Genomic DNA, 12,031 nt, shown 5'->3' on the forward strand with positions numbered 1-12,031 from the left:
AGCCCTCGCGTGACGTCGCATTGCAGCACCGCACCGCACCGCTGCACGCGCGTCGCCCCCGTGACGTCACCGCCCCTCCGCGGTCCTCCACGATCCCACAATGCCCCGCGCTCCCCCCCCCCCTCCCACACCGCCCGCACTGCGCATGCGCACGCAGAGGAGCGCGAACCAATCAGGGGGCGAGGCCCGGCTCGAAGGGGGCGGGGGCAGAGGGTATAAAAGGGGGAGGAGCGGCGGCGGCGGGGCTTCGTTCGACGCTTCGGGAGAGCGGGAAAAAAGAGGCGCGAAGGTGTGGGGGCGGTTTGGGCGGGAAAAGGGGATTCGTGAGGGAAAAAAAGGGCTTTTTTGGGCAAATCGCGAGGAAAAATGCGGAGTTCGGGCGGATCCGTGTGGAAAAGAGGGGGTTTCGGGTGGAAAAACGGGGATTTGGGGCCATTCGTGAGGAGAAAGTGGGGGGTTTTTGGTGGTAAAGTGGGCTTTTTGGGGGCCTTTTGGGGGGGGGAAGGGATTTGGGGGCGTTTTTGTATGGGAAGTTTGGGAGCGAGGCGGGAAATGGGGGATTTTGGGGGGAAAAAGGGCGATTTTGGGCAACTTATGTGAGAAAAGGGGCGATTGGGGGCCGTTTGAGGCGGGGGGGGCGTTTTGGGGTGAAAAGCGGCGATTTGGGGTAATTTTTTGGGGGAAAAGGGGGGATTTGGGGCCGTTCTGGGAGACTGAGGGGAGGTTGGGGCCGTTGTGGGGGGAAAAGGGGGGATTTGGGGTCATTTGGGGGGGGGGCGGTTATGGGGCGGTTATGGGGTGATACGGTGCAGTTGTGGGGCGATACAGAGCAGTTATGGGGGGATATGGGGTTTTTGTGGGGCAGTGTGGGGTGGTTATGGGGCAGTTGTGGGGTGATACAGAGCAGTTATGGGGGGATATGGGGTGTTTGTGGGGCAGTGTGGGGTGGTTATGGGCCGGTTATGGGGCAATATGGGCAGCTATGGGAGGATATGGGGTGTTTGTGGGGCAATGTGGGGTGGTTATGGGGCGATACGGGGCAGTTGTGGGGTGACGTGGGGCAGATATGGGGCGGCTATGGGGCACTGATGGAGTGGTTTTGCAGCAGCTGTGGGGCACTTATGGGGCACTTATGGGGCGGTGAGTTTGTGGCACTTGGAGGGCGCCGGGATTCTCTGTGGGTCCCATGGAGGGCCCGGAGTTGGGGCTGCCCCACACATCCCCCCTATCCCTGCGCTGCCCCACACATCCCTGCGCTGCCCCACACATCCCCCCTATCCCTGCGCTGCCCCACACATCCCCCCTATCCCTGCGCTGCCCCACACATCCCCCCCATCCCTGCGCTGCCCCACACATCCCTGCGCTGCCCCACACATCCCCCCCATCCCTGTGCTGCCCCACACATCCCCCCCATCCCTGTGCTGCCCCACACATCCCCCCATCCCTGTGCTGCCCCACACATCCCCCCCATCCCTGTGCTGCCCCACACCATCCCTGTGCTGCCCCACACATCCCCTATCCCTGCGCTGCCCCACACGTCCCCACACATCCCTGTGCTGCCCCACACATCCCTGTGCTGCCCCACACATCCCTGTGCTGCCCCACACATCCCCCTGCCCCTCACATTCCCCCCCCCATCCATGCCCCCCCAGGTCCCCCTGCCCCACATCCCCCCCATCCATGCTCCCCCAGATCCCCCTGCCCCACATATCCCCCTGCCCCACATCCCCCCCCCCCCGTCTGTGCCCCCCAAGGTCCCCCTGCCCCCCCCCATCCATGTCCCCCCAAGGTTCCCCTGCCCCACACATCCCCTGCCCCACATCCCCCCCCATTCTTGCCCCCCAAGGTCCCCCTGCCCCACATCCCCCCCATCCCTGCCCCCCAAGGTCCTCCTGCCCCCCCCGTCTGTGCCCCCCAAGGTCCCCCTGCCCCCCCCATCCATGTCCCCCCCAAGGTTCCCCTGCCCCACACACCCCCTGCCCCACATCCCCCCCATCCATCCCCCCCAAGGTCCTCCTGCCCCACACACCCCCTGCCCCACATCCCCCCCATCCATGCCCCCCTGCCCCACACACCCCCTGCCCCACATCCCCCCCATCCCTGCCCTCCAAGGCCCTCCTGCCCCCCCCATCCATGCCCCCACACACCCCCTGCCCCACATCCCCGCCATCCATACCCCCCAAGGTCCCCCTGCCCCACATCTCCCCCCCCATCCATGCCCCCCAAGGTCCCCCTGCCCCACATCCCCCCCCATCCATGTCCCCCCAAGGCCCCCCTGCCCCACATCCCCCCCATCCATGTCCCCCCAAGGTCCTCCTGCCCCACACACCCCCTGCCCGACATCCCCCCCATCCATACACCCCAAGGTCCCCCTGCCCCCCTCATCCATGCCCCCACACACCCCCTGCCCCACATCCCCCCCATCCATACCCCCCAAGGTCCTCCTGCCCCACACACCCCCTGCCCCACATCCCCCCCATCCATACCCCCCAAGGCCCCCCTGCCCCACACCCCCCCCCATAATTGCGGACGTGCCTCTCCACCTCACTCCCCCCTCCCCCCCCCCGTGTGACGTCACCCCCCCCCCCCCCAGCAGCTGCTGCATCACCCAAAGCAGATTAAAGCTGGGGGGGGGGCGGGGGGGTCACCTCCGTGCTCCCATTTGTTCCGCAGGGCTGCAGCCATGGCTGAGCTCACCGTGGGCATCAACGGGTGAGCGCCGCTCGTTAATATTCATTAACCCTTCACTAATTACCCGCTAACGAGCACCTTAACGGTGTCCCCCCCCCCCCACTCTTATAGTGGGGTCCCCCCTCGTTAACTTCCTGACCTTCATTCTTCCCTGTTGGGTTCATTATCTCCCCCCCCCCCCCCCCACTAATTACCCCCTCATTACCCCCTATTGAGCCCCCCTTCCTCGTTAATTACTTACTTTGCTAATTACTCCCCCTGCCCATTCATTAATCCCCCCCTCGCTCCGTCTCCCCCACCATCTCCCCCAATTACAACAACCCGTTAATTAATTACTCCTTCTCATTTAGCTTTCCATCCTCTCACTGATCTCCGAGTGGCCCTCAGTTCATTAATTACTTTAATTAACAGTTCGGTTCTTAATAATTTCTCACTCATTTATTCATTCATTTTCTTCTTCATTTCTCCGCCCCCCCCCAAATTTCCCCTCATTATAACCCCACTCCCCGTTAATTACTCTCTTGGCACGCTCTTTCGTTAACCCTACGCTAATTAATTAATTAACGCCGCGCTAATTAACGTAGCTTTGGCCGCATTGGTCGCCTGGTGCTGCGCGCCTGCCTGGAGAAGGGGCTGCGGGTGGTGGCAATTAACGACCCCTTCATTGACCTTAATTACATGGTGAGTGGGGGGGTCCTCCAGCCCCACACCTCCAGGTCCTCCAGCCCCACACCTCCAGGTCCTCCAGCCCCACATCTCTGGGTCCTCCCATCCCCATATTGCAGGTCCTCCCGCCCCACACCTCCTGGGTCCTCCCGCCCCACACCTCCTGGGTCCTCCCGCCCCACACCTCCTGGGTCCTCCCGCCCCACATCTCTGGGTCCTCTCAGCCCACATTGCAGGTCCTCCAGCCCCACATCTCTGGGTCCTCTCAGCCCACATCTCTGGGCCCTGCTGCCCCACATCTCTGGGTCCTCCTGCCCCACATTGCAGGTCTTCCTGCCCCACATCTCTGGGTCCTCCAGCCCCACATCTCTGGGTCCTCTAGCCCCACATTGCAGGTCCTCCCGCCCCACATCTCCAGGTCCTCGCGCCCCACATTGCAGGTCTTCCTGCCCCACATCTCTGGGTCCTCCCAGCCCACATTGCAGGTCCTCCAGCCCCACACCTCCTGGGTCCTCTCAGCCCCACATCTCTGGGTCCTCTCAGCCCACGTTGCAGGTCCTCCAGCCCCACATCTCCGGGTCCTCCAGCCCCACACCTCCAGGTCCTCCAGCCCCACATCCTGGATCCTCCAGCCCCACACCTCCAGGTCCTCCTGCTCCACATCTCTCAGTCCTCCAGCCCCACATTGCAGGTCCTCCAGCCCCACATCGTTGTGTCCCCCTGCTGCCCATAACTCCATATCTCCCCCCCATAACCCCCCCATAACCCCATACCTTTGTGCCCCCCCCCCATAACTGTGCCCCCCTCCCCCCAGGCCTACGACTCCCCCCCATAACCCCCCCATAACCCCATACCTTTGTGCCCCCCCCCCATAACTGTGCCCCCCCCAGGTCTCCATGTTCCAATACAACTCCCCCTGCTGACCCCCCCCATAATTGTTTCCCCCCCCCATAACTGTCCCCCCCCCCCCCCCCCCAGGCCTACGACTCCCTCCATATAACCCCCCCATAACCCCATATCTTTGTGCCCCCCCCCCCCCCCCCCCCCCATAACTGCGCCCCCCCCCCAGGCCTACGTGTTCCACTGTTTCTCCCCCCCATAACCCCACACCTTTGTGCCCCCCCCCCCCCATAACTACGCCCCCACCCCCCAGGCCTACATGTTCTAATACGACTCCACCCTGATGACCCCCCCCATAACTGCGCCCCCCCCCCCCCCCCCCCCCCCCCCCCCCAGGCCTATATGTTCCAATATGACTCCACCCACATGACCCCCCCATAACCCCATACCTTTGTGACCCCCCCCCCCCCCAATAACTACGCCCCCCCCCCCCCCCAGGCCTATATGTTCCAATACGACTCCACCCACGGCCGCTTCCCGGGGGAGGTGAAGGCGGAGGGGGGGAAATTGGTGGTGGATGGAGCTGAGATCTGCGTCTTCCAGTGGTCAGTGGGGGTGGGGGGCACCAAGGGGGGGTCGTGGGGGGGTCGTGGGGAGCACCAAGGGGGGGGAAATAAGGGGGTGGATGGAGCTGAGATCTGCGTGTTCCAATGGTCAGTGGGGGGGGGCACCAAGGGGGGGTTGTGGGGGAAGTGGGGGGGCGTGGGGGGGCATGGGGGGGGGGTCGTGGGGGGGTTGTGGGGGGCACCAAGGGGGGGGTGGATGGAGCTGAGATCTGCGTCTTCCAATGGTCAATGGGAGGGGGCACCAAGGGGGGGTAATGGGGATGGGGGGGCACGGGGGGGGTCGTGGGGGGGGCTGTGGGGGGCACGGGGGGGTCAGGGGGTCGTGGGGAGCACCAAGGAGGGAGGTTGGGGATGGGGGGGGGGTCATGGGGGGTATTGGGGGATGGGGGGGGGGTCATGGGGGGGAAATTGGTGGTGGATGGAGCTGAGATCTGCGTCTTCCAATGGTCAGTGGGGGGGGGGGGGCACCAAGGGGGGGTCGTGGGGGGCACCAAGGGGGGGGTATTGGGGGGTGGATGGAGCTGAGATCTGAGTGTTCTAGTGGTGTGTGGGGGGGGCACCAAGGGGGGGTCGTGGGGGGCACCAAGTGGGGGGTGGATGGAGCTGAGATCTGCGTCTTCCAGTGGTCAGTGGGGGGGGGGGGCACCAAGGGGGGGTTGTGGGGGGTCATGGGGGGCACCAAGGGGGGGTATTGGGGTTGTGGGGGGCACAGGGGGGGTCCTGGGGGGCACCAAGGGGGGGGTATTGGGGGGTGGATGGAGCTGAGATCTGCGTCTTCCAATGGTCAGTGGGGGGGGGCACCAAGGGGGGGTCGTGGGGGGGTCGTGGGGAGCACCAAGGGGGGGGTATTGGGGGGTGGGTGGAGCTGAGATCTGCGTCTTCCAATGGTCAGTGGGGGGGGGGCACCAAGGGGGGGTCGTGGGGGGGTCGTGGGGAGCACCAAGGGGGGGGAAATAAGGGGGTGGATGGAGCTGAGATCTGCGTCTTCCAATGGTCAGTGGGGGGGGGGCACCAAGGGGGGGTCGTGGGGGGGCGTGCGGGGGCATGGGGGGGGGGCGTGGGGGGGGCGTGGGGGGGTATTGGGGATGGGGGGGGGTCGTGGGGGGCACGGGGGGGTCGTGGGGGGCACCAAGGGGGGGGTGGATGGAGCTGAGATCCCCGTGAGGGGGATTTGGGGGCACAGAAGGGGGCATTGGGATCACGGTGGTGTTGGGGGGCAAAGGGGGGGGGGCGGCGTGGGGGTCTTAACCCTCCTCCCACAATGGTGCCCCCCCCCCCCCCCCCCCCCCAGCATGAAGCCCGCCGATATCCCGTGGGGCGCAGCCGGAGCGCTGTATGTGGTGGAGTCCACCGGGGTGTTCCTCAGCGTCGAGAAGGCCTCGGTGGGGGGGGGGCCCTATGGGGGGGAGACCCTATTTGGGGAGGGACAGACACTATGGGGGGGAGGCTATGGGGGGGGGGGGGGGGGGGTCCTATGGGGGGGGGAGACCCTATTTGGGGGAGGGGGGCTCCTATGGGGGGGGGGAGCCTTTGGGGGGGGGAGACCCTACTTTGGGGGGGGGTCCTATGGGGGGGAAGCCTATTGGGGGGGGAGACCCTACTTGGGGGGGGGGGTGTCCTATCGGGGGGTAGACCCTATTTGGGGGGGAGCCTATGGGGGGGGAGACCCTATTTGGGGGAGGGGGGGTCCTATGGGGGGGGAGACCCTATTTGGGGGAGGGGGGGTCCTATGGGGGGGGGAGACCCTATTTGGGGGAGGGGGGGTCCTATGGGGGGGGGGAGACCCTATTTGGAGGAGGGGGGGGGGTCCTATGGGGTGATAGACCCTATCTGGGGGGGGGACAGACACTATGGGGGGGGCACCTACAGGGAGGGTGTGGGAGGGTCCTATGGGGGGGGAGGCCCTATTTGGGGGGGGGGGGAGCCCACGGAATGTTGGTGACCCCATAGGGTGGGAGGTGACCCCGTGGGGATGTTGGGGACCCCATGGAAGGGGGGGGAGGTGACCCCATTGTGGGGGGGCGGACCCCCTGGGGATGTTGGTGACCCCATTGTGGGGGCCGGACCCCCCTGGGGATGTTGGTGACCCCATAGGGTGGGAGGTGACCCCATGGGGATGTTGGTGACCCCATAGGGTGGGAGGTGACCCCATAGGGGGGATGCTGATGACCCCATGAGGGGGAAGAGGTGACCCCATTGTGGGGGGGGGGGGGGGGGAACGGACCCTTGGGGATGTTGGTGACCCCATAGGGTGGGAGGTGACCCCATTGTGGGGGGGCGGACCCCCTGGGGATGTTGGTGACCCCATTGTGGGGGGGCGGACCCCCTGGGGGTGTTGGTGACCCCATAGGGTGGGAGGTGACCCCATGGGGATGCTGATGACCCCATTGTGGGGGGGGGACCCCCTGGGGAGCTTGGTGACCCCATAGGGTGGGAGCTGACCCCGTGGGGATGTTGGTGACCCCATAGGGTGGGAGGTGACCCCATGGGGATGTTGGTGACCCCATAGGGGGGGATGCTGATGACCCCATGAGGGGGAAGAGGTGACCCCATTGTGGGGGAGGGTGACCCCCTGGGGGTGTTGGTGACCCCATAGGGTGGGAGGTGACCCCATGGGGATGCTGATGACCCCATTGTGGTGGGGGGGGGGGGACCCCCTGGGGGTGTTGGTGACCCCATAGGGTGGGAGCTGACCCCGTGGGGATGTTGGTGACCCCATAGGGTGGGAGGTGACCCCGTGGGGATGTTGGGGTGCCCCCCATGACCCGGCTGTCCCCCCCCCACCCCCCCCCAGGCCCACCTGCAGGGCGGCGCTCGCCGGGTGGTGATCAGCGCCCCATCCCCTGACGCACCGATGTTCGTTATGGGCGTTAACGAGGAGAGCTACGAGCCCGAGAGCATGAGTGTGGTCAGGTGGGTGTGCAACGGGGTGGGCGTGGTCAGGTGGGTGTGCAATGGGGTGGGCGTGGTCAGGTGGGTGTGCAACGGGGTGAGTGTGGTCAGGTGGGTGTGCAAGGGGGGTCTCTGGGGCAGGTGGGTGTGCAACAGGGTGAGTGTGGTCAGGTGGGTGTGCAACGGGGTGGGCGTGGTCAGGTGGGTGTGCAACGGGGTGGGCGTGGTCAGGTGGGTGTGCAACGGGGTGGGCGTGGTCAGGTGGGTGTGCAATGGGGTGAGTGTGGTCAGGTGGGTGTGCGATGGGGTGGGCGTGGTCAGGTGGGTGTGCAACGGGGTGACTGTGGTCAGGTGGGTGTACAACGGGGGTGGGCGTGCGAGGGGGGGCTCTGAGTGGGGCCAGTGGGTGTGCAACGGGGTGGGCGTGGTCAGGTGGGTGTGCAACGGGGGTGAGTGTGGTCAGGTGGGTGTGCAGTGGGGTGAGTGTGGTCAAGTGGGTGTGCAACGGGGGTAGGCGTGGTCAGGTGGGTGTGCAACGGGGTGAGTGTGGTCAGGTGGGTGTGCAACGGGGGTCTCTGGGGCAGGTGGGTGTGCAAGGGGAGTGAGTGTGGTCAGGTGGGTGTGCAACGGGGTGGGCGTGGTCAGGTGGGTGTGCAACGGGGTGAGTGTGGTCAGGTGGGTGTGCAGCGGGGGGTCTCTGGGGCAGGTGGGTGTGCAAGGGGGGTGGGTGTGCAAGGGGGTGAGTGAGTGAAAGGTGGGTGTGCAAAGGGGGTGGGTGTGCAAGGGGGTGAGTGAAAGGTTGGTGTGCAATGAGGGTGGGTGTGCAAGGGGGTGAGAGAGTGAAAGGTGGGTGTGCAGTGGGGTAGGTGTGCAAGTGGGGGCTCTGAGGCAGTTGGGTGTGCAAGGGGGGTGGGTGTGCAAAGGGGTGAGTGAGTGAAAGGTGGGTGTGCAAACGGTGGGTGTGCAAGGGGGGGCTCTGAGTGGGGCAGGTGGGTGTGCAACGGGGGTGGGCGTGCGAGGGGGGGCTCTGAGTGGGGCCAGTGGGTGTGCAAGGGGGGCTCTGAGTGGGGCAGGTGGGTGTGCAACAGGGGTGGGTGTGAAAGGTGGGTGTGCAGTGGGGTGAGTGTGTGAAAGGTGGGTGTCCAAAGGGGATGGGTGTGCAAGGGGGGGTTCTGAGTGTGGCAGGTGGGTGTGCAATGGGGGTGGGCGTGCGAGGGGGGGCTCTGAGCGGGGCCGGTGGGTGTGCAAGGGAGTGGGTATGCAAGGGGGGGAGTGAAAGGTGGGTGTGCAAAGGGTGGGTGTGCAAGGGGGGGCTCTGAGTGGGGCAGGTGGGTGTGCAAGGGGTGGGTGTGGTCAGGTGGGTGTGCAAGAGGATGAGTGAAAGGTGGGTGTGCAGTGGGGTGGGTGTGCAATGGGGTGAGTGAGTGAAAGGTGGGTGTGCAAACGGGGTGGGTGTGAAAGGTGGGTGTGCAAACGGGGTGGGTGTGAAAGGTGGGTGTGCAAGGGGGTGAGTGAGTGGAAGGTGGGTGTGCAAAGGGGGTGGGTGTGCAAGGGGGGGCTCTGAGTGGGGCAGGTGGGTGTGCAACGGGGTGGGTGTGCAAGGGGGGAAGTGAAAGGTGAGTGTGCAAAGGGGGTGGGTGTGCGAGGGGGGGCTCTGAGTGGGGCAGGTGGGTGTGCAACGGGGTGGGTGTGCTGCTGATGGTGGTGGTGATGGTGTTGGTGACAGTGATGGTGGTGGTGTTGGTTATGGTGACGGTGATGGTAACGGTGCTGGTGATGGTGTTGGTGATGGCAATGGTGATGGTGTTGGTTACGGTGATGGTGGTGGTGTTGGTTACAGTGACGGTGATGGTAACGGTGTTGGTTATGGTAATGGTGGTGATGGTGTTGGTGTTGGTGATGGCAATGGTGATGGTGGTGTTGGTGTTGGTTACGGTGATGGTGATGGTGGTGGTGATGGTGGTGGTGGTGGTGGTGATGGTGTTGGTGGTGTTGGTGTTGGTGATGGTAATGGTGGTGATGGTGTTGGTTACGGTGATGGTGATGGTGGTGGTGTTGGTGGTGGTGGTGGTGATGGTGATGGTGATGGTGTTGGTGATGGTGGTGATGGTGTTGGTGTTGGTTATGGTGATGGTAATGGTGTTGGTGATGGTGATGATGGTGATGGTGTTGGTGACGGTGATGGTGGTGGTGATGGTAATGGTGTTGGTTATGGTGATGGTGATGATGGTGTTGGTGGTGGTGATGGTGGTGATGGTGTTGGTTATGGTGATGGTGATGCTGTTGGTGACGGTGGTGATGGTAATGGTGGTGATGGTGGTGTTGGTAATGGTAGTGGTGGTGGTGGTGGTGATGGTGTTGGTGTTGGTTATGGTGATGGTAATGGTGTTGGTGATGGTGATGATGGTGATGGTGTTGGTGACGGTGATGGTGGTGGTGATGGTAATGGTGGTGATGGTGTTGGTGTTGGTGACGGTGATGGTGGTGGTGATGGTGGTGACTGTGATGGCGGTGACTGTGATGGTGGTGGTGATGGTGTTGCTGGTGGTGGTGGTGATGGTAATGGTGTTGGTTATGGTGATGGTGTTGGTGATGGTGGTGGTGTTGGTGTTGGTGATGACGGTATTGATGTTGGTGATGGTGGTGATGGTGGTGGTGTTGGTGATGGTGGTGGTGGTGGTAATGGTGGTGGTGGTGGTAATGGTGGTGTTGGTAATGGTAGTGGTGGTGGTGGTGGTGATGGTGGTGATTGTTATGCTGTTGGTTACGGTGATGGTGGTGGTGATGGTGGTGGTGTTGGTGATGGTGGTGACTGTGATGGTGGTGACTGTGATGGTGATGGTGGTGTTTGTGGTGGTGGTGGTGATGGTGATGGTGATGGTAACGGTGGTGCCGACGCTGCTGTTGCCCCCCCAGCAATGCTTCGTGCACCACCAACTGCCTGGCGCCGCTGGCAAAGGTCATCCACCACAACTTCGGCATCGAGGAGGGGCTGATGGTCAGTGGGGGGGGGATAATGGGGGGGGGGGATGGGGGGCGATGGTTGGGGGGGATGGTGGGGGGTGATGGGGGGTGGGGAGCGATGGTTGGGGGGCGGTGGGGGATGGGGGGCGATGGGGGGGATGGGGGGTGGGGAGCGATGGTTGGGGGGTGATGGATGGGGGGGATGGTGGGGGGGGGATAATGGGGGGCGATGGATGGGGGGTGATGGTTGGGGGGTGATGGGGGATGGGGGTGTGGGGAGCGATGGTTGGGGGGCGGTGGGGGATGGGGGGAAATGGGGGTGGGGGTGATGGGGGGTGGGGGGCGATGGTTGGGGGGCGGTGGGGGACGGGGGGCGATGGGGGGGGGATGGGGGGTGGGGAGTGATGGTTGGGAGGTGATGGATGGGGGGGTGGTGGGGAGTGGGGGGTGGTGGGGAGTGGGGGGTGATGGGGGTGGGGAGTGTGGGGGGCGATGGTTGGGGGGTGATGGATGGGGGGGATGGGGGCTGGGATGGGGAGTGGGGGGCGATGGGGGTGGGGGGCGATGGGGGGGTGGGGAGCGATGGTTGGGGGGCGGTGGGGGATGGGGCGCGATGGTTGGGGGGTGATGGATGGGGGGGGATGGGGGGTGGGGAGCGATGGTTGGGGGGTGGTGGGGGATGGGGGTGATGGGGGGGTGGGGAGCGATGGTTGGGGGGCGGTGGGGGTTGGGGGGGGATGGGGGGGTGGGGAGCGATGGTTGGGGGGCGGTGGGGGATGGGGAGAAATGGGGGTGGGGGTGATGGGGGGTGGGGGGCGATGGTTGGGGGGCGGTGGGGGATGGGGGGGGATGGGGGGGTGGGGAGCGATGGTTGGGGGGCGGTGAGGGATGGGGGGTGGGGAGCGATGGTTGGGGGGCGGTGGGGGATGGGGGTGATGGTTGGGGGGGGGATGGGGGAATGATGGGGGGGATGGGTGGGGTGATGGGGGTGGGGTGCGATGGTTGGGGGGTGATGGATGGTGGGGGGTGCGGGGTGATGGGGGATGGGGATGTGGGGGGTGATGGTTGGGGGGTGGTAGGGGATGGGGGGGATGCAGGGGTGGGGAGCGATGGTGCGGGGTGGGGGGGATGGGGGATGGGGGTGTGGGGGGCGATGGATGGGGGGTGATGGATGGGGGGGATGATGGGGGATGGGGGGTGGGATGGGGTATGGGGGGTGATGGGGGGGTGGGGGGTGATGGTTGGGGGGTGGTGGGAGGGGGGGTGGGGGGGTGATGGGTGGGGGAGAGGGATGGGGGGGCAATGGGGGAGGAGTGGGTGTGTGGGGGCAGTTCCTATGGGGCAGTACCTTT

At 65.1% G+C, this 12,031-nt stretch overlaps 1 protein-coding gene across 6 annotated transcripts in view; it reads left to right on the forward strand.

The window, feature by feature from the left end:
* Window positions 1-221: 221 nt before the first annotated feature.
* The window catches only part of LOC107051217 (glyceraldehyde-3-phosphate dehydrogenase-like), a 33,215-nt gene continuing 21,405 nt past the window's right edge, over window positions 222-12,031 (forward strand). For 3 of the 6 annotated variants that reach the window (XR_005843589.2, XM_040657295.2, XM_040657300.2), the window contains exons 1-8: window positions 222-289; window positions 2,674-2,712; window positions 3,276-3,372; window positions 3,968-4,048; window positions 4,696-4,802; window positions 6,115-6,205; window positions 7,618-7,736; window positions 10,632-10,713. Coding sequence is in view for 5 of the 6 variants with exons in the window: in XM_040657295.2 (XP_040513229.1) it covers window positions 2,684-2,712; window positions 3,276-3,372; window positions 3,968-4,048; window positions 4,696-4,802; window positions 6,115-6,205; window positions 7,618-7,736; window positions 10,632-10,713 (606 nt within the window). In the remaining variant the exon portion in view is untranslated. Of the gene's footprint in view, window positions 290-2,671; window positions 2,713-3,275; window positions 3,373-3,900; window positions 4,049-4,695; window positions 4,803-6,114; window positions 6,206-7,617; window positions 7,737-10,631; window positions 10,714-12,031 lie in introns of those variants that run through there. The other 3 variants (XM_040657296.2, XM_040657297.2, XM_040657299.2) reach the window with 3 other exon arrangements.

Source organism: Gallus gallus, unplaced genomic scaffold (genome assembly GCF_016699485.2).
Source record: "Gallus gallus isolate bGalGal1 unplaced genomic scaffold, bGalGal1.mat.broiler.GRCg7b scaffold_100, whole genome shotgun sequence".
Classification (NCBI taxonomy): domain Eukaryota; kingdom Metazoa; phylum Chordata; class Aves; order Galliformes; family Phasianidae; genus Gallus; species Gallus gallus.